Raw genomic sequence first — 22,674 nt, forward strand, 5'->3', positions numbered from 1 at the left:
CCACAGTGTGGGAAAATGTAATAATCACATTTTCCAAAGCAGTGAATTTTGTTTTTATTATGTTGTTTCAAGAACATGAATTTAGGATTCGTGAGGAACTAGTTCACCCCCTCCTATAAGAGCACAGAAGCAAACGAGCAAGCAAGAAGAGTGGCACGACGGAAGGGGAAGTCATTCTAGATGGAAGTCTACCAAATGCTTAGCAGGGGTGGGACCCACCTGTAGCTTCCCCGGTTGGCTTTTTTAAATTGAAGTTTAGTTGACACACAATGTTACCTTAGTTTCAGGTGTACAACGGATTGGGCCACTCTCTGCTCCCACGAGCTCAGCCACCATCTGTCAGCACAGCACGCTGTTACACTACCACTGACTCTACCCTCGGCCACGCCTCTCATCCCCCTGGCTAACTGAAGCCTGTACCCCCCACTCTCCTTCACCCCTTTTGCCCATCCCCCACGCCCCTCCTCTCTGGCAACCATCAGGTCGATCTCCCTATTCTATGCTTCTGGGGTTCCTGGGTGGCTCAGTTGGTTGAGCGTCTGACTTCAGGTCACGAACTCGTGGCTCACGAGTTCCAGCCCCACATTAGGCTTAGCGCTGAGGGCGCAGAGCCTGCTTTGGATTCTTTGCCTCCCCCTCTCTCTGCTCCTCTCCCTGCCCTCTTTCAAAAGTAAACATGAAAAAAGATGAAAAATCTCTTTCTGCCTTTCTTGTTTCTAGATTCCACATCCAAGTGAAATGTGATTATCTGTCTTTCGATGGCTTATCTTACTTAGCATAATCTTGGTTAGGTCCATCCATGTTGCAAATGGCAAGACCTCTTTTTTTTTTTTTTTTTTTTTTAATGGGTGGGTGATACTGTGTGCATGAGTGTGTGCATATAACATAACTTATCCCATCTATCAGTAGACCCTGGTTGTTTCCATATCTTGGCTATTATAAATAATGCTATAGTAAACATAGGGGTGCATGTATCTTTTTCAATTAGCATTTTCTTACTCTTTGTGTAAATAGGGGAATTACTGGGTGTATTCCTATTTTTATATTCCTATTTTAAAAAAAATTATGTTTATTTCTGACAGAGAGAGACAGAGCATGAGCTGGGGAGGTGCAGAGAGAGAGGCAGACACAGAATCCAAAAAAGGCTTCAGGCTCTGAACTGTCAGCACAGAGCCTGATGCGGGGCTCGAACTCACAGACCGCAAGATCATGACCTGAGCCAAAGTGGGACTCTCAACCAACTGAGCCACCCAGGCGCCCCATATATTCCTGTTTTTTTAATGGTTTCAGGAGCCTCCGTACTGTTTTCCACGGTGGCTGCACCAACTTACATTCCCAACGGTGCACAAGGGTCCCTTTTTCGTTTTTGAATCTTTTTTAAAACCAGCTTTCTTGAGATGTAATTCACATACAATTCATCCATTTAATGTGTACGGTATTTTAGTATATTCACAGTTGTGCGACCACGACCAGAAATTTGATTTCTAATTTTAAAGCGTTTTTGTCACTCCTCAAAGAACCCCTGTGCCTGTTAGCGGTCATTCCTCATTCTCTTCTCAGCTCTTGGCAACTAGTCATTGACTTTTGGTCTCTGTGGACTTCCCTGTTCTGGACATTTCCTATATAAATAAGAATCAGAAAATATGTGGTCTTCGTGACTGGCTTCAAGGTCATCAGTTGTAGCTGATGTAGGTTTTCAGTCCTCTTGGGTTTCAGCCCTCTTGGGGATATGCCTAGAAGTACATGCTAGAGCCCATGGCAGCTGTGCTCCTGGCTATGAAGTGGTCTCTCGTGGTTTTGATTTGTATTTCCCTAAAGACTAACGGCGAGCATATCTGAGCGTATTTGAGCCGATTGGCCATTTGCATATCTTCTTTGGAGAAACGTCTTTTTAATTCATTGGCCCATTTTAAAATTCGATTATCTTTTTATTACCGAGCTGTAAGAGTTTTTATATATCCTGCATACAAGGTCTCATTGGATACATAATTTGCAAATATTTTCTCCCATTCTGTGGGTTGTTTTGTCACTTTCTTGATGGCATTGTTGGCAGCACCAAAGTTTTCTACTTTGATAAAGTCCTTCTATGTATTTTTTCTTTTGTTGCAAAGCCTTGGTGTTTGAACTGCTTCTTAACATCCACTTCAGGGCCGCTGCAGTGAGGGACTGAAACACCCAACGGTCAGGGCTCTGTCTATAGTCTTCCGCTCCCTCACGTGTTTCAACCCACCAGGCTTGGAGGTCAGTTAGGGGTGGTGTTCCCCCTGAAGAGCTGAGTGATTTGGGGAAACTCCCGAAATAGCATCTGCAATTGTTTCAACTGCTGATGTCATACTTGGTTAAGCATGAAGTAGCTCTTGAATACAGATTATACATTTCATGCAATACATTTTTATCAAGACATAGACCCAGTATCTTATGTACATTACGGAAATATGGATGAAGGGCAGGTAAATAATTAGGTGAGGTTGGTGGTTTATACTCCATGGGTTTATGTTACTTTCTGATGAAACAACAGTGGACAAGATTTTTTTTTTTTAATGCTTATTTTTGAGAGACAGAGTTTGAGTGGGGAGGGACAGAGAGAGAAGGAAACAAAGAATCCAAAGCAGGCTCTAGACTCTGAGTTGTCAGCACAGGGCCCCATGCGGGGCTTGAACTCTCAGACCATGAAATCATGACCTGAGCCGAAGTCGGACATGTAACCAACTGAACCACTCAGGTGCCCCAGCAAATGGACAAGATTTATTGAAATGATCCAGCTTTTTTTTTCTTCTATAATTTGAGGTGTATTTTGTGTTGGATAAAATGCAGTAATGTTTTTGAATCTTTATCAAGCCAGACCTTGGTTGTTCAACCTCACGGTCATGTTTCTGTAAAAGAAACACCCATCACAAAAGACAATATCAACATAGTTCAAACTCTTTACTTATATTTTAAGAAACATAATTCAGAGTTCTATTTATTAAAATTCCCTCTCCCACCCATTTTTCTGCCCAAACCCCCCAATGAGTCTTGTTCTGGAATCTCTCCCTCCATAAAACTTTTCTTCTCCTCTCTCTCTCTTTTCTGAACTGGAGGGTAGGGAAGGGAAAGACTGAACACTTCTCCACATGCATCTTATTACTTAAATGAAGCTTTAATGTAATGTCTGACTCTTATGGTAAGCAATCAGTGATGTCTTGAGATTATAGAAAATGAATAAAGCAGAAGGGAAAAATAGGAAAAACAACATAATCCTATCACCTTTAAATACCCCTGTTGATTTTTATGTATGCATTTCTTTTTTTTTTTTTTTTTAAGGTTATTTATTTATTTTGAGAGAGAGGCAAAGAGAGATGGAGAGAAGGATTCCCAAGCAGGCTTCACACCATCAGTGCAGAGCCCCATGTGGAGCTCAAACTCATGGAACCGTGAGATCATGACCTGAGCCGAAACCAAGAGTCAAACGCTTAACCAACTGAGCCATGCAGGCGCCCCTTTATGCATGTATTTCTAAGTTTTCCTCCATAGACAGACATATTTTCTACATTTCTAAGATAAAAAAGCAGGATCATACTGTCTGAAAAGTAATTTTTTTTTTTTTTTTTTTTTTCAATTCCGAAGTATTTTTTCCAACTCCTGAAGTTTTTGTCCGGTTAGTTGGTTCCTTGTTATTCTTGCTGTCATTTTACTTTTTTCTAATTCACTGATTAGTCCCTCCTGGAGAGATAGAAGTTTGTGGGGGCTTTTGTTTTTGTTTTTTCCCTTTGGGTAGCAGTCTGGCCTGGGACTCAGTAATGGCCTGGGACTCATAAATACTTGATTTCTAATCCCTGGTCTCCTATTAATCATGTAACCTGTCACATTCTGACCATTTTACTGGAAAAGGAGAAGTTATTTCTGGTCAACTTGAACTATGTTCAATCTCAAATCCCGGGTCCCCTAGGAAAAGGAGTCATGCAGAGATATTAGCATTCTGGCACCCCCTAGCGGCCATCTGGGTATTCTGTAAAACCTGATCTTTTCCCTTCCTGCAGGGTAACTTGCAGACAGACAGGTGCTGTTGTGAGTGGAACATAAATTTAAGCTGAGCCATCCCTTAGACACCACCATTCACCTCGTTCTTCCTTCCTGATTTTCCTTGGTGGGTCACATTCCCTCCTTTTAGTTTATAGAATATCCGCTCCATTTTCAGACCTTTTAGAAAATAGGGAGGAAAATCAGTTCGTACAGAAGACATTTCTAAAGTGTTGAATTGCATTAGTTGTGCATTCCTTGGGGCAGCTCCCCACTGTGGCTTCTTTGTATTTGCCCCACACACGGTTGGTGGAATGAAGGACTGATTAATAGGTGATACATTTTAGCATTTGAAATGCTTTTTTGGATATTTATTTATTCTGAGAGAGAGAGAGAGAGAGAGTCGAGGAGGGGCAGACAGAGAGGGAGAGAGAGAATCCCAAGCAGGCTCTGTGCTGATAGCAGGCTTGATCCCAAGAACTGTGAGATCATGACCTGATCTGAAATCAAGAGTCAGATGCTTAGCCAACTGAGCCGCCCATGTACCCCTTGAATAATTTTTTAAACCTCTGAGTGATTGAGGTCACCAGATTGAAGTCTGAAGGATGAAATGTTCTGTTAGCCTGATCAATTAGATCATTTAGTACTTGTTGAATGAATAAAGAAGTATATATTATATAATTGGGAGTTTTCCATAAATATATACATCTTTGAATACTGTTTTATTCCTTCGATATTATATTGTGATCAATTTGCCATTGTTGAAAATTCCTCAAAAATGTGATTTGTAATGGTTACAAACATTTCATCATAGAACTAGATCATATTCTCTTTTGCTCTGTAGATTGTTCAAAATTTTTGCTATTATAAAAGAGGCTGAAATGAACATCTTCAGACAACTAACCCTCATTAAGATTTGCAAGTCTTTGGGGCACCTGGGTGGCTCAGTCGGTTGGGCGTCCAACTTCAGCTCAGGTCATGATCTCAAGGTTTGTGAGTTTGAGCCCTGTGTTGGGCTCTGTGCAGACAGCTCAGAGCCTGGAGCCTGCTTTGGATTCTGTGTCTTCCTCTCTTTCTGCCCCTCCCCTGGTTGCTTTCTGTCTCTCTCAAAAATAAATAAACATTTAAAAAAATATTTGCAAGTCTTCAGTTACTGCAAATTATTTGAAGCCACTCAATTATTCTGGTTTTGCTAGAATGGTATTAGACTTGTAGCCCCAAACCCTCAATATTGAGTAATTGCTTGATATGAGATGGGAAGTCACTTTTTTTCTTACTTTCTATTTTTAAAGTCATGCCATATATCATGACTTTCAATCCTGCTTAAGTTCAATACAGAGTTTAGGCACAAGGGGGAGATCCTTTAGCATAATAAAGTGGCTGGATTTTCCTTCTACTATTTAGCAGAGATTTTAGCAAGAACTGGCACAGTATAATTTTCATTGTTGACTGCACACATTCTTGTGGTTTCAACTTCATTCCTTTCTTGGCCAAAATTTTATGTATACATATAATCCTTGCCACAAAATATTATAGTGGTTTATCATAGAAATATAGCAAAATAGATGAATTTGAAAATAAAATGAATACTTGGGGAAAGTAGGAAAAAAATAGAATTCTGTTAACAATATAGAAAAGTCACACTAGAAAAAACTTTGTAAGAAAGTAAAAATAATTGCTTTCTGTTCATTTAACATTTGCTCGAAGGGAAAAAGCACTACTACATTTATTTCCTTGTTTTGTAAATTTTAATACAGCAAATTAATTTTTACTGTGATTGAGAAAATTTAAAGGAACTAAATATTCCAAATGTACCTTACGTTTAAGAAGATAGGAATGTGGGGCGCCTGGGTGGCTCAGTCGATTGAGCATCCGACTTCAGGTCATGATCTCACAGCTTGTGAGTTCAAGCCCCGCGTCAGGCTCTGTGCTGACAGCTCGGAGCCTGGAGCCTGCTTCAGACTCTGTGCCTCCCTCTCTCTCTGCCCCAACCCACTTGCATTCTGTCTCTGTCTCTCTCAAAAATAAATAAACATTAAAAAAATAATAATAATAAAAAAAAAGAAGATAGGAATGGGGCATGGTATGCTTTCAGTGTAGAAATTTTTCGAGTGGTGTCCAAGGGGTTCATCAGAAATATCCAGGCGGGGGGCGCCTGAGTGGCTCAGTCAATAAATGTCTGACTCCTGATTTTGGCTCAGGTCATGACCTCACGGTCTGTGAGTTCGAGCCCCTCATCTGGCTCTGCATTGACAGTATGGAGCCTGCTTGGGATTCTCTCTCCCTTGCTCTCTGCCCTGCCCCCACTTGCTCTCTCTCTCTCTCTCTCTCTCTCAAAATAAATAAATAAAGTTAAAAAAAAAAAAAAGAAACATCCAGGCGGTCTGCAAATGTGGTTGGGAAAAAATGTCATCTTTATTTTCATTAATCCCGAATTGCAGTTTAGTATTTCCTTCAGTTTTTTATGTCAGGTTTAAATTTTTTCATGGTTTAATGACCTTTAATGATTTTTAATTGCAGCAATATTGGCAAAAAAAAAAAAGTTTTAGAATGTCTATAATTCAATCTCAAATTTTCAACTCATTTCCTTTCATATTATTCTATATTTAAACAGTTGCAATTATAATGAGCACATTTTTAGGTTTTTACCTGGCTTCCTCAGGTATTTCCTTCCATTTTGTATATAAGACTTGAACTTTAGCAATATTTTTTTTTAATTTTTTTTTTTTTAACGTTTATTTATTTTTGAGACAGAGAGAGACAGAGCATGAGCAAGGGAGGGTCAGAGAGAGAGGGAGACACAGAATCTGAAACGGGCTCCAGGCTCTGAGCTGTTAGCACAGGGTCCGACGCGGGGCTTGAACTCATGGACCGTGAGATCATGACCTGAGTTGAAGTCGGACGCTTAACCGACCGAGCCACCCAGGCGCCCCTGAACTTTAGCAATATTAAGGGTACCTGTACCTTTGTCACCTGTGGAAATCATACATCTTTCCTATTGCATTACAGTTATCTTAAATTATTGTTTCATTATTATGTCAAAAATCAAGACACTTTATCTGGGAAGTTGATGGCACAAAAACAGTTAAGAACACCTGCTCTGATTTTTCTCCTTTCCTTTTCATAAAGCTGGTGGAAGACATAACAGGATTTATTTATTTTTTAATTCTTAAAAAAAATTTTTTTTTTTTAATTTATTTTTGAGACAGAGAGAGACAGAACATGAGCAGGGGAGGGTCAGAGAGAGAGGGAGACACAGAATCCGAAGTAGGCTCCAGGCTTCGAGCTGTCAGCACAGAGCCCGACGTGGGGCTTGAACTCACGAACTGTGAGATCATGCCCTGAGCTGAAGTCGGACGCTTAACCGACTGAGCCACCCAGGCGCCCCATAACAGGATTGATTTATTAAATTTTTAAAAAATGTTTATTTTAGAGAGAGAGAGAGACAGAGTGCAGAGTGTGAGCAGGGGAAGGACAGAGAGGGAGAGAGAGAGAGAGAGGGAGAGAGAGAGAGAGAGAGAGAGAGAGAGAATCTGAAGCAGGCTCCAGGCTCTTAGCCTGATGCCAGGCTCGAACTCACGACCTGCAAGATCAGGACCTGAGCCGAAGTCGGACACTTAACCGACTGAGCCACCCAGGCGCCCTGACAGGATTTATTTTTATAGGGTTTGGTTGGTTGGTTTTGGTTTGGTTTTGTCTTGAGCCGAAGAGGAAACACATTATACAGCATTTTTTCTTCCCATCTCAAACTTCACTTAATGCTAATCCTCTACTATCCAGCTTGGTACCTACCAGGGGTCCTTAAAAAAAATAAAAGAAATGAAAGATATGACATGTGCACATGGGTTGAGTTGTCCTTAACTTTACTATTAGGAGATTTTTTTTAAGAGATGAAAAAGTACTCGGAATGTTTTTTCCTATTTAGAACTCTTAAGAGTATTTTATTTTCTTTATGTATTTTAAAGTTTTTATTAATTAGAGAGAGAGAGACAGCTGAAGGGGAACAGAGAGAGGGAGAGAGGAAGAGAGGGAGAGAGAGAGAGAAAGAGAGAGAATCCCAAGCAGGCTCCACACCATCTGCACAAAGCCCAATGCAGGGCTTGAATCATGAACTGTGAGATCATAACCTGGGCTGAAATTGAGGGTCAGACGCTTAACTGACTGAGCCACCCAGAACTCTTAAAAATATTTTAAAGATCCTGACAATCAGAAGTCAGAAAGGCATTTAAAGTATAAAGCAAGAAGTAAAATTCAACACAATTTCTTTTACATGTGTTTTCAATTTTATGATAATTTTGACAGTCAGTGAATATGAAGTATATATAGATGTGCTATAATCAGAATACGTATCATTTGTGGAGTACTATGTTCCAGGCTCAGTATTAAGTGCTTTACTCATAATGTGGAATGACATCCTCCTAAAAATCCTGGAGGCAAATATTTGTATTCCATTATACATACGGGAGCACTGAGTCTCAGTGATTTCAAGTGACTGGGCACAAGGCCAGTTAACTAGTTAATGATAGAGACGAAGTTAAACTCCAATCTGCTAAACTCCAAAACTCAAGTTATGGCTTTTAAAAAAAATTTTTTTTGTTTATGTATTTATTTTGAGAGAGACAGAGACAGTGCTAGTGGGGGAGGGTTAGAGAGAGAGGGAGACAGAGAATCGCAAGCAGGCTCCATGCTGCCAGTGCAGAGCCAGATGCGGGGCTCGAACCCAAGAAACCGTGAGATCACGACCTGAGCCAAAACCAAGAGTCAGACGCTTAACTGACTGAGACACCCAGTCGCCCCAAGTTATGGCTTTTATTGAATTCATTATTCCTTTAGCATAATTAATTAGCACGTAATTAATTTTTTTAAAAAATGAGTAAATATACTATCATTGGAAATTCGAGTCACGCGATTATGCCCATCATAAGTCATACTACAAATGATTAGTATGTTGAAGGCTTAGTAGAAGTAGAAAAAAACCTGAGCTCTAAATATCAATGATAACATTTTAGAATAATGATCAGGAATGGGCGGGGCAGAAATAGGGATTGTTTTTCTGTATCATTACATTTTGTACCATTGGACACATACGAACTCGTGGAATTTTACAACAGGCTGCACATCACACTGGGAGAGTGAGCCGTCTCTAAGAATTTGGTGCAAAGGGCTGAGCATCAGCAGATCCAGCAATGAAATGGAAGCCTCTCATCTTTCAGGCCAGCAACCAGCTGAAAACAAGTGGGGAGTTATTCTGAAGGGAAATTATTTTTGTGAACAGATGGAAGTGATTTCACAAGAATGCACTGGCTCATTCTTCCAACCAGAGGGATGATATAAAAATGGTTTTGCTATCTTGGTGGAATCCCAAATCTGTTCAAATCAATGATCTCAATTCTTGCCTTGTCTTCCATAGCAAATGAGATGAGGCTCACTTTTATATTAATCTGTAAAAGTAGGCCTTAATTCTAGACTTCTGTTTCCTTTCCCATCAGTTCCTAAACAGAAAGGGATTTGAATTTCTGAAACCCCAATAATGGTGATCTTAGAGAAGATCCATCACTACCTTCCATTACTGAGGTGGGTTCTTGTTCAAAGCCTTGGTAACTGGGGCAAGGAAACTGAATGCCTGTCCCAACTCGGTCACTAATTAACCATGTGGTTTCCAGTTAGGTGTTCGATTACTCTGCTACTTAATGTTACAGATAGATTGATAGAGATATAATTGGATATGTTGGTAAGAACCGAAGGATATGATTTATTTTCGGTTACAACAATTGAAAATATTCCATAATTGTAGACTGTAGGTACTACAGACAGAAATTCTTCATGGAATGGAGAAATATTTTATTATATTGAGGAGCCTGGCTTCCCAACAGGACTCCAAGGGTAATATCTGGAGGGTGTTAGAAAAAAAAAAGAGGCTTATGGAAAGAGATAACCCTCTTCTTCCTCTGGAGGTTTTCATGTCCTAATGTGATACTGTATTTGCTCCATTTTACACATGCATTAAGACTCTGAGAGAATAAGAAACTCCAATGGCAGCAACAGAACCTGTACATGAACAAGGTCGAAAGGGCCCAAACCCATAGTTTTTGCCACCACTTACATTGCCTCCCATAATAATATTCTATCACGCATTTTGCAAAGCACTTTGTACTTTACAGAAGAATTCACGAGCACTCTGAGAGGTTATTATTACCTTAACTTGATCTGTGGGGCAACAGAGGCTCAACAAGGTCCTTAGAGCTGGTCAGTGGTTAGATTGGGGCTTGAATCCCAAATCTTCCAGTTCTCTGACCTTTCTATGGTCCCATAAATTCTTTAGGACCAATAGTAAGAGCTTAGAGATCAGAAACCCAGATCTAAAAAGTTAGGTTTTGTCCTTGTGACTACTGGTCCTTCTCAACTGGTGACTCAACTAGTCCTTCTAGGAGTTCTTAGGGGTTCTGTGGAGATACTTTGGAGGTTTGGGGTGGTGTGTAAGATGGAAATCATGGGGTGTCAACTGGGTGGCCAGGGGAATCTCCAAATTAGTCTCTTCTGCATACTGGGCTCCTGAGAAAGACTGCATCTGACAAGGATTCATTGGCTTTAGAAGGAGAAAGGCTTGGAAACCACCGCTGTAGGTGATAGGGAGCCACTGAAAGTTTCTAAGGAGGGAAGTGGTAAAAGTCATGTTCTAGAAAGATCAATCTGGCAGTTTTGTTGCAAAAGACCTTCATCGTGGAGAGTCCAGTACAGACAGACTTAGCAAGGAGGGGATAGAAACAGGAGAGCTTATAGGAGAGGTTATAGCAGGGGCTGGAAAATCATAGCAAGAGATGGGGGAGAGCAAAAACTCAACTTTTCTGGATCTTAGGACACACAGGACTAAAAAGTATTTTTCTTACATATCTGTATTTTATTTATTTTTTAATTTTTTAATGTTTATTTTAATATTTTTAATGTTTATTTATTTTTGAAAGAGAGATGGAATGCCAGCAGGGGAGTGGCAGAGAGAGAGAGGGAAACAGAATCCGAAGCAGGCTCCAGGCTCTGAGCCATCGGCACAGAGCCCGATGCGGGGCTCGAACTCACAAACCGCGAGATCATGACCTGAGACGAAGTCGGACGCTTAACTGACTGAGCCAGCCACTCAGGCGCCCCCATTTTATTTATTTTTGAGAAAGAGAGAGAGAGAGAGATGGACAGACTGACAGCGAGCGTGAGTGGGGGAGGAGCAGAGAGAAAGGAAGACACAGAATCCGAAGCAGGCTCCGAGCTGTCAGCACAGAGCCCGATGTGGGGCTAGGACTCCCCATGAACCATGAACCATGAGATCATGACCTAAGCTGAAGTCAGACACTTTGAGCCACCCAGGTGCTTCTATATTTTATTTTATTTTTTTCCTGTTTTCTTTTGGAGTTCAATTCTATGAATTTCATCACATGTATAGATTATTGACCAACGTTATAGTCAGGATACAGATCAGTTCTGTTACCCTCTAAAATTCCCCCCACTGCTATTCTTTTATAGAGTCCCCTCTATCCCCACCCATAACTTCTGGCACCACAGATCTTGTTGTTTGCCCTTAAAGTTTTGTCCTTTTGAGAATGTCATATAAATGGAATCATACAATACAGACATTTCGAGATTGGTGTCTTTCCCTCCATGTAATGCCTTTGAGAATCATCTGTGTTGCCGTATCAACATCCAGGAGACTCAGACAGGAAAGAAGGCTGCAAAAGGGCAACAGAGCTTGCTAATGTTGGAGTCTGAATGTTTTTGAGCTGAAAAGAGTAATATTCAGGTGCTACATACTCTCTGGGGTATTTATTTATTCGTTTATAGAATTATTTACTGAGCAACAAATACATGATATGTACTGTTTCAGGTGTTGGGGATGCAGTAATGAGCAAAATAAAAATTCCATCCTCAAGTGGCTTATAGCCAGTGAGGGCAAACAAACAAGTTTATTTACGATTTAACGTGAGGAAGCGATATACTCTGGGTAGTGGGGTAGAAGGAGAAGAGACTATTTAAGACAGGATTGAATGGTCAGGGGAAGTCCCGGGACCAGGTCAGCTCTGACCATAGAGGTCTCAAGAGAATGTGTGCAGGATGGATTGGGAGACTGGGAGAAACTGAGGCAAAGGAGTCATGCAATCTGGGCCTGAACTAGGCGGATGGCAGTGAAAAACGGAAGGAGGATGAATTGTAAAAAATAGTTTAGAGGAAAATGGAATGTATTAGGTAAGACGTTACGTAGGTTGAAAATTGAAATAATTTCCAGACGTGCAGGTAAACTGGTACAAGGCAAAGCAATTGTTACAAGTTATAAGAGAAACTAAGGATGTTTAGTGTGACCGTAGCTAGTAGTTTGTGATTGAATTAATGTAAATTGTGGCTCTTAAACTATGCTCCTAAGTGCCCCTCGAGCCACATACTCAATTGTACTTCAACCAGAGCAGTGCCAGGATGATCTGTTTTGTATATTTTCTTCCCCGTGAATTTCACTGAAGTGTTACACAGAAAAAAAGAGGGGGGGTTAGTTACTTTGTGGGAAACCATCCGTTCAAAACCTTCTTACTCGATGAATGAAGAGCCTCCACCTGAGACAGAAGCTATTCTGGCCCTCGCTACAGGGGGCATGGCGGGCAAGGCAGATGGGGTGAGAACCGAACAGCTATTTCTATTACAGATTGGTTGAAAAAAATATTTCCCTCAAATAATTTTATCTCTCCATGTTTTTTTCTAACTATATCTATACTTACGGGTTTAATTTTACTCACCATGCAGATGTTTTATCTTTTACTTAAAAAAGAATAAATATGAGAGGCGCCTGGGTGGCTCAGTTGGTTATGCATCTGGGTTTTGACATGACCTCACGGTTTTGTGAGTTCAAGCCCCATGTCGGGCTCTGTGCTGATGGTGTAGAGCTTGCTTGGGATTATCTCTCTTCTTCCTCTCTCTCTGCCTCTCCCCCGCTCATGCTGTCTCTGTATCTAAATAAGTAAACTTAGGGGCGCCTGGGTGGCTCGGTCGGTTAAGCGTCTGACTTCGACTCAGGTCATGATCTCGCCGTCCGTGAGTTCGAGCCCCGCGTCAGGCTCTGGGCTGATGGCTCGGAGCCTGGAGCCTGTTTCAGATTCTGTGTCTCCCTCTCTCTCTGCCCCTCCCCTGTTCATGCTCTGTCTCTCTCTGTCTCAAAAATAAATAAACGTTAAAAAATAATAAAAAAATTAAAAATAAATAAATAAGTAAACTTAAAAAATACATAAAATAAATATGAATTCATAATACAACTCCTTTCATAAATTTCTAACATTCTCCGACATAGTTCAACAGGATGACACATCTCTTTGTTTTAGTTTTCTGTGTTTTCAAAAGGACACATTGTATAGTTAAGGTGATGCTAGTTGTTGAAGCTCAGTGGTTTATTTTATTTTTTTTTTTCAACGTTTTTTATTTATTTTTGGGACAGAGAGAGACAGAGCATGAACGGGGGAGGGGCAGAGAGAGAGGGAGACACAGAATCGGAAACAGGCTCCAGGCTCCGAGCCATCAGCCCAGAGCCTGACGCGGGGCTCGAACTCACGGACGGCGAGATCGTGACCTGGCTGAAGTCGGACGCTTAACCGACTGCGCCACCCAGGCGCCCCGAAGCTCAGTGGTTTAACAGAACAGAATGTACTCTTAGGAAATCCAGTTGCCCAGGATGCGTGTGTGTGGGAAGTAAGGGCGTTATCTGCTCTATGCAGATATTCAGGGATCCCGGCTGTTGGAGGCTGTACCACCTTCAATATGTGGAGGTCATCCTGGAATCAGGGTCTAGCCAGAAGACAGGAGAAGAGAGGGCACACGGAATCACTCAACAGCTTTTTAGAGCAAACACGGAAGCCACACGCTTCTCCAGCCACAAAGCAAAGGCCGTGCCTACCCAGGCTCGGTGAATAGCTTACCAGTCTCCGACACATGTATGATTGCGATGTCAGAACTGGAAAACACAAGCCTGGGCCTTGGATTTGGTTTTGCTTTGGGGCAAGTCAGGCTACACTGATGTCGGAGTTTCTGTGACTATGTGTGAACACTGCAGTGTCTAACGACAGATTCAGGGAGTTTTGTTCACATAGGTGCTTATACAATGGTGCAGCCTGAAGCATGATGTGAATTAGAAAAGTCTTACTTTTTCTCATTTTATCTTGTGGAGTTGGATGCAGCTATCACCAGGTCTGGCTGGACCTGGCTATCACCAGGTCCTTCTACAACTCCAGCTATGACTTGCCACGTTTTCAATATCGCTCAGTGACTGGTTTTGTTTGTGGTTGTGTTTTTTTTTTTTTTTTTTTTTTGTTTTCCTCTTTTCCATATCTTACAGTTCCTCATTAATCTGAAAGTCCTTGAGGTTAGACTTAAATACCTTTTCCTCTCTTTTTAGCTCACTGTACCTCCTGGTCACTGCTCTGTATGGTGCCGGTAATAAGTAATTGTGGCTGATTGATCCAATGAAATAAAGACAGTTTATCCTCATAAATCAGTGTTTTGTATCAAAGATGAAGCTTTGAGGAACAACCTCAAGAGACATCTGTCCTTGGGAAGGCTGAGGCATTCATTAAAAAAAAAAAAAAAAAGAAATGGTTAGCTGAGTGCTCAACTTTCTGTATCTTTCTTCCTTCTCTTTCTCTTTTATTAGAGGAAGCTTTATAGACCAAGGACATTTATGACTAGTAATGCAAGCTTATAAAGAGGTTATTTTCAACTGAGGCTAAGTCTCTGAACTCAGCAGAAGATAAAAATCTCTTTTCAAAAATTAGGCTAATTTATTTTTATGGTATTGTTGAGACAAGTAGATGAGAATCGCTTTATATATTATAGTTGTAATATATATCATATGAACATAGTTGGCTAAATCTCAATTGCTAATAAAATGTAGCCTGGTCTGAATCAGAAAAATCATCAAAATGGTTTTGATTATTTTTGTGAAAACCTCAGCGAAAGCCAGAACCAATCCTGACAAGCCAGAGGAGAGCATATGAGAAACTTTTCACCCTCAACTTTTACAAATGTCTTATTAACAAGAATTATTTGTTGTTTTTTGAAAGAAAGTTGGCATTATTTTAAAAGAAATTTAAAGCGTGTCTAAAATAGGGTCAGGAAAATCCCACACTCCCCACCCAAAGCCATAAGAGTTTCCAAAATAACAAAGACATTTTAAAGATCTAGAAGAAGCTGGGGTTTTGCTTAATTTAGAAACCACATTTGCTTTTAAAAGTTGATTTAATGGAATGTTTGGCAAATTATCATGTTTTTTGGTGGAATTTTTAACATTCGTCCTTCAAGACCCATTGGTCCAACTTGTGGGAGCAAAAGGATCCTGAAGAACTGCGTTCATTTTTTTTCATTGCTGTTTTAGAGTATACTCTGACATGAGGGTCCTGTTTCTGGAACATTCCTGACATGTCCTGTGAATGCATGGGGAGACTGTAGCCACAGGTTTGCAGGCTTGGGGCATAGAATCTGGATCTTCTAAAGCTCAAAATCTCATTTATTAATTTCGGTGAGAAATTAAGTATCAAGTGGACAAGACAGTATTAACATTTGAGGTCCACTGCCTTTCCCCTGAGTTCCCATTGTACAATAACCTCTATTGTGATTACCACATTCCTTCTTTATATATGTTAATGTATTCAGTTAGAGTTCTGTCTTGGCTGGGGAAATAGTGTCCTTATAAAGTATCTTGCATATCTCTGTTTTGTTTAATCCAGTGAAGCCAACTGATTTCTAAGGTCTTGGGGATAAGGCACGTCTCTTGCTTCCGGCTGCTCCCTACAAACTTTCTGAATCCGTTATTTTCTCAAAGGAAAGAAAATGTTTTAAGAATTTGTTTGTATATATGGGGTAGTTGAAAAAAATGTTTTTTTAAATATAATTTATTGTCAAATTGGTTTCCATACAACACCCAGTGCTCATTTTTAAGACTGTGATCTTCCAAAGTTCTAAGCAATTTAGAATGAGAGTAAGCCAAGATTTCATCTCAGGCAGCCTGGCCCCAGTGTCCGTTCACTTGACGTCTGTTTGAGGGCCTCAAAGTCCAGAGATAAACCCAAGGATTTTTACTATTTTTATAAAAGGAAAAGATCTCTCACACAAGTGTATATTTTGCTGGTGCTTCCCCCTCACCCCCCAGCAAAGTTTATACTTTGCTGGTTCTTTCTAGTTCTCGGAGAACTAGATTTCATTTATAATCTGATTTCACTTAAGGGTGAACCCACTGATTGCTAACTTTGTTAAAGCAGGGGAAATGCTTGACCCTACAACATTTTCACTTGGTAGTCTATTATTTCCAGCTCCCAAGGAGGGGCTGGCTTTTTGTCTGACCCAACTACATGGATCAGTTCTAATTCTTCAGTGATACCTCTGCTAAAGTGATAATACAGCAGTGATATCCTTTCCATACTGCTTACCTCTCTTTTAAAGATTATCTTGCTGTGTAACAGCCAAAATATTTTTGTAACCATTATCACTCCATTTTTCTTTGGAGAATTTCATAATTTCTTAATCTGATGCTTTTGACTAACACTGGTTGTTTGCATGTTTCCTTCAGTTGTTTAGGAAAATATTTAAATCAGATAATACTCGTTTAAAACAAGCTTTAGACAACTAACATGTTATAGGAGTGGTTTCCGTGACAGGTTTCTAAATACAAGTCGAAAGCCCCCAAATTTATTGTCATATTACGAATTTTGCCATGAGAAACACGTATACCTTGTGAGATAAACGAGCAAACAAAGAAAAGGAGAGACCACAGCAATAAACGTGTGACATCACAAGGGAATAAGACCTCAAGTGCTGGAGAGAGGGTTTTTTGTGTGTGTCATGTTTTATTTATTTTTGAGACAGAGAGACAGAGCGTGGCAGGAGGAGGGGCAGAGAGAGGGAGACACAGAATCTGAAGCAGGCTCCAGGCTCTGAGCTGTCAGCCCAGAGCCCGATGCGGGACTCGAACCCACAGACCCTGAGATCGTAACCTGAGCAAAGTTGGAGGCTTAACTGACCGAGCCACCCGGGCACCTGGTAGATAGTTCTGCATTTTCCCAGAGCTCCTTAGGAGGCATTTTTATCTCGTCTCAGAGTTCGTGTTTATTTAACATATACCTTAGCGTGCCAGGTTTATAAACACATTTCAGGATAAAATTTAACATTATAGCAGAATGAGCTGGAGATTCTGGTTTATGCTGGATGTGCCCAGGACTGCTTGTTCCCAAACTGCAAAATATTTGCCTTCCCCTATCAGAACCGCAGACTAAATGTGTCCCAAGCCGAACTCTCCTCCTCTCTCCTCTGCTTTATCTCCTTGCAGCCTCTCAGGCCTCACTCCACTTCCAGTCCGGCTGGGTGCTCAGACTCCAGATCGTCCCTCTCCTCCTCACCTCCACCCCCATTCCTACCAGAGCCAAATCTCAGGGGGTCCCCAACAGCCCATCCTGAAGACCTCCTCGCCCTGCCTCCACCTCCTCCAATGCATCCTGCCTACTGTTGTACCTTCCTCTGGGTGCAACTTCCTAACAGTGCTCCTCCAAAACTTGAGCAGCAGAAGAGTTCCTAGACACCATGGCCCAAATTCAGCCTGGCATTGAATCTGGAAGAAGCATTTACAGGAGGTGTACTAGGTCACACAGCTGGTAGCTTTCTGCCTCTGTTGTTGTTATAAAGGAAAGCAGAAGTGTGTACCGAGGTATGATGGATCATAATATACTATCCACACATGCAGTTTCGTGAGAAATCTAGGCTGGAACTTGCTTTGTTCATCCTGATCTCCCTCCCTTGCTTAATTAAACTGTTATCATGCCCAGAGTCCCCCCACCGCCAGCTTGCATGTTCCACAGCATTGTGCCAGCTGGTCCCAAACTGTGGTCCTTTCCACAGTCCAGCTCAGGCCTCCCTCTAGACTCAGTCCTCCCTCTCAACCCTCAAAGGACGCATCATCAGATGTTGCCTTGAAGAGTCACTTGACTCATGTCTTGACAGGCCAGAAAGTTCAAAGGCATCTGGACAGGGGCCAGCCCAGCCCTTTTCCTGCTCCCACTTACACGGAAGTGCATTGCTGTTACTCAGAGAAAAAAATTTTTTAACACTGATTAAAATGTTTTCATTGTGTGTATTTGTTTTTTTCCCAGCTTTAGTGTAATCGACAAATACAACTGTAGGATACACAAAGTGTTTATAGTGGTGATGTATATATGCATCGTGAAAGGATTCCTCCCATCTAGTTAATGCATCCATCACCAATACTGACTTTTTTTTTTTTAAGACTTTTATTTTAAGTAATCTTTACACCCAATGTAGGGCTTGAACCTGCAACCCCAAGGTCGAGACTCACACACTCTACCAACTGAGCCAGCCAGGCACCCTAACCGATGCTGACTTTTAAAAAGACTGTGGGAATTCAATCTTTTCATATCTTATGTTGTCATGAAGAAGAGTTACAAGGTTGACCACCGTGACCAGAATTAGACTTCATAAAATTGAATTCTGGAACAACTGGATGCTGGAGTTAATAGAGAAGGGACTTCCTCGGCTTGGTTCTCCGCCAGGTGACTTGGGGTTTCATCAACTATGTGTTTTCTCGGGCAGTGTATTTTTATTGAAAATTTAAGAACTGTGTAGTGATTCCACTGCAAGGAGAAACTGCACTTTGAAAACACGGTTATTACAAATTATACTATTATATTTTTATTTTTATTCAGAGAGAGAGAGAGAGCAAGCAGCAGAGAGGGGCAGAAGGAGAGAGAGAATCTTAAGCAGGTTGCAGGCTCAGTGTGGAGCTGGAGGGGTGGGGGGCTCTATGCCACAAACCTGGGATCATGACCTGAGCAGAAATCAAGGGTCAGATGCTCAACTGACTGAGTCACCCAGACTCCCACAAATTATACTATTAATAGATTTCTGAAAGCCTCAGTTTCCCTTAAGGATTTTTTTTTTTTTTTAATGGTGCTCAAGTGAAAGCCTTTTAAGTGATTATGGATTGGATCGGTGGCAAGGTTAACTGTAAAATCAAAAGCCATTGTCAAGGCCAAGAAATCCTCAGCCAATAATGGATGCATGCGGGATAACTGGATGGAATCCCAGAAGAGCTCCTATCTCTCTGATTTTATTTCATTTTAGAACAGCACAGAGGTCTGCCGAGGGCTTTCAAGTGAGGTGAGTGGGGCTCCATTTTTAAGCTCTGCTGCAAAGAGTGGAACCTTCCGCAGGATGCTCCCTTCTCTGTGCTTTAGGCCTATGGTCTGGGGTCTGATCCTCGTTCTGCCCCTGACCAGCTAGCTGTATACACGTGAACAAGTTATTTCATTTCCTTGTGATTGTTTCCTCATCTTAACAATGGATCATTCTAATGTCCACTTCATAATCTTGTTTTATTCGAGGAGATTTTTACCTCGAAAGCACTTAGAATAGCTCTTGTAAGAACACTTCGGTGTTTCATAACTAGAAGTTATGGCTGTCACTAACACTAATATTACTATTACAGTTTCCTGCGGGGTGGTTGAGAAGGTTAAATGCAAGCACACTCACCAGGACGGGCTACTTACTTTGCAGAAACCAGTACAAAATGAAAATACAGGGGCCTGTGTTCCAAAATCGTTAAGAAGTCCAAGGCTGGAAAAGCCAAACATTCAACCAAGCACGGGACCCTGCTGAGCATAGGGCCTGTACAAGCGCCCAGGCTGCATGCCCCAGAAGCCGGCCTTGGAAGGAGCACAGCGTCTGCACACAGCAGGTGCTACATAAACGCTCTTCACCTTTGTGTCAGCATCCTCCCACACATCCGGCGCGCCAGCGCCGTAACGTTGACCATACCACCGACCACTCGTTGTCACTTGTGCCTGCCCGGCAGAAGTACAAGACCTGGAATCACGCCCGTGGGGCAGCCCCACGGCGAAGACCCGGGACCCCCAGCCTTTTGGCGAGTGTCTGCCGCTCAACCAAGCCTAGGCCAGACGGGGCCGCCAGGGCCTCCCAGGCCGCCGCAGGACGCAGTCCGCAGGATCTGGGTCTGTCCCGCGGCCCCGAGCCGCATCTCCGAGGCCGCAGCCCCGCCCGCCGCCAGGGCCCGCGAGCGCCGCGGGCCCTCGTTTGCTAGTTGCCCGAGGAGACGCGCGCGCACGCGCACCCGCACCCGCACCCTGCGCTCCGCGTCGCCTGCGCTCCGAGCGCGCCATGAGCCGCGGCCGCTCCTCCGGCTCCAGGCGCCTGGACCCGGCCGGTCACGCCGCCCGCAGCGCCTCGTCGCCGGCGCCCGAGGTACGGTCCCAGCCCGCCGGCCGCGCGCGGGGGTGGCCCCAGGCGGCCTCCCCGAACGCCGCGGAGCACCCGGAGGTGAACGGCCGCGGGGCGCCCGGGCGCTCACATTTGCAAACTTCTTCCCAGGGCGTGGGTGCATCGTGGAGGGTCCGGCCCCGCCTTGGAAGTGGACTGGAACTGCCCGCGGCTGGCTGGGTAATTTTAGGAAGTTATGGGCGGGTCGTGAGTTTGTGAAGCGCGTCTGAGCTTTAGGTGGTACCAGTTTGCTTCTCTGTGTTTAAACGGGTGAAACTCTAAAGACCGCTCCTGTCGACCCTCCCCGACCCCCGCCCTCTTCGTTCATTTAACTTCCACTGCTTGCCTAGTGAGAAGTGATTCAGAGCAGTTTCTTCAAGCTCTGGTGTGGTAGAATTAATGACGGTCCTGAGCAAAGTTGCTGGCCTTTTCGTTGCTAATCACCCTGTAAACAACCATTAAGTCGTCCTTGGATCTATGTATTCAATTACTCTCAGGAGGTACTTAAGCACCGGGGACTTTGGGGCATCAGATGTGCAGTAACGCACGCACAAACGCGCACACACACGAAGTTAGGGCTGGCTCAGCCCGGGTTATCTCCTTTCACCTGGCATTAGGGTCATAGTGTGTTAGGCATAGGTGTTAGGCATAGTGTGTTGCCAGGGACGGTGGAGGCATTGTGTTCAGCTGAATTGCTAACCTGAGAGTTGTCCTCAGCCTAACCCTACTGACCACAGAAATTCCTCTGGCGGGGGCACTCTTAGATTCAAAAATGGGGTGGATTCTCAAACATGTTCTAGGAATTCTTCTAATACTCAGCACCTTTGAATGCTGCTTTACATCTGACCTATATTTCGACTTCTCTGATTCTTGGTTTCTTGTGGAAAATCAGTAACATATTGTACAAATAAAACTAATTTTTTTCCACTTGACATTTTATCCCAATATGGTATCCTCTGTGAATTAAGTATCTTAGTCCGTGCATAAGTATGTAGCCTTTTTTTTTTTATTATTTATATTTGTTTGGAAAAACGATTGAAAGTACGTTGTAGACGTCATGGCCCTTCATCCCTGAATATTCTAGTAGGTATCTCCTAAGAGAAACACATTCTCTGACCAAAATACATTGATCATATTCAGGGTGTTTGACATCGCTACAGTAATTTTATCTAATATATGCTATCTACAAAAATTTTGCCAATTGTCCCAATAATGCCATTTACTGCAGCATACTTTTTCATTATCATGCATTGTATTTAGTTATGTGTCTTTAGTCTCTGTAAACCTTGAAGAGTTCCCCAGTCTTTTTGGCTTTGATGACACTGATATTTTTACAGAGTCTAGGTCACTTGTCTTGTAGAAAAAGTTTGTCTGGTTGTTTTTCGTTAGATTTTTGGTAGAATAACTCTAAAGTGATGTGTTTCAGTGCATCACACCGGGATGTACATGAGGTCACTTCGTCCCACTTTTGGTGGTCCTGATTGGTGGTGTTTGTCAGAGTTTTCCACTGTAAAAGTGAAAAAACAAAAGCTTTAGCAATAAATAAGTGATCATATTGCATAGTCTTCTTGGTTCATATTGAGATTTTAAGGATAAATTTATCTGCCTACACAAAGGAAAATTTTTACCAAGCCTTTTAATTGACCTGAAAGACGTAAATTTTATTGAGACTAAAAGTAGAAGCAGAAAGATCAGGATTTGTTACAGTTAATTTGTCAGTTTGCTAAATACTTCATCTGTGACAGTCGTATAACTCGGGTAGGTAAGGCAAGAATTTCCCGTTGTATAGATGTCGAAATGGCTTGCTCTATTAGCAGCTGAGGTAGCCGGGACTTAAATATCCTGCTTTTGACAGTTTAGTAGTACTTTTCCTACTACACCATCATGCACTGAAAAACAGACTAAATACAATAGTATGCAACTGTTTGAGGAAGGAGAATACTGCCGAGGCTGAAGGTATTAGTTTTGAGTTCAGGCAGTTCTGATTATATCACTTATTACCTGTGATGCCATGAGCAAGAGAATTCCTTACGTCTCTAAACTTGAGTTTCTTCATCTGAAGCACGGCACCAGAGTATTTACCACATAGGATAGTTTTGGGATTTCACAGTTAATATATTTGATGCATCCAACAGAGTGACAGAATAAGTGCTTATTAATATGAGCCATTCTTATTCTATATAGCTTTTGGAATTGGCCTTGGCATCTGTATCACTACTGTCATCACCGATACCTCCATTAATGCCTCAGTCACCACCTCAACAATCAGTAATTAAGGATCCGTGTGAGATACTGAGGGTAAAAGAAATGGATTTGAGGGATGCCTGGGTGGCTCAGTCGGTTAAGTTTCCAACTTCAGCTCAGGTCGTGATCTCGTGGCTT

General features: G+C 42.1%; 1 protein-coding gene and 1 long non-coding RNA gene across 6 annotated transcripts in view; both read left to right on the forward strand.

The window, feature by feature from the left end:
- Nucleotides 1-2,947: 2,947 nt before the first annotated feature.
- Nucleotides 2,948-18,136, forward strand: LOC132667766 (uncharacterized). Its single transcript, XR_013555818.2, has 2 exons — nucleotides 2,948-3,485; nucleotides 17,336-18,136. It is a non-coding gene; the product is annotated as an uncharacterized LOC132667766 (long non-coding RNA).
- A 562-nt stretch (nucleotides 18,137-18,698) lies between these two features.
- Nucleotides 18,699-22,674, forward strand: part of CCDC170 (coiled-coil domain containing 170) — a 104,645-nt gene continuing 100,669 nt past the window's right edge. For 2 of the 5 annotated variants that reach the window (XM_060616911.3, XM_081795782.1), the window contains exon 1: nucleotides 18,703-20,277. In XM_060616911.3, the coding sequence (XP_060472894.3) occupies nucleotides 20,194-20,277 (84 nt within the window). In that variant the 5' untranslated portion in view covers nucleotides 18,703-20,193. Of the gene's footprint in view, nucleotides 20,278-22,674 lie in introns of all 5 variants that reach the window. The other 3 variants (XM_060616912.3, XM_060616913.3, XM_060616916.3) reach the window with 3 other exon arrangements.

The sequence above is a fragment of the Panthera onca genome, chromosome B2 (genome assembly GCF_046562875.1).
Source record: "Panthera onca isolate mPanOnc1 chromosome B2, mPanOnc1 haplotype 2, whole genome shotgun sequence".
NCBI classification, from domain to species: Eukaryota; Metazoa; Chordata; class Mammalia; order Carnivora; family Felidae; genus Panthera; species Panthera onca.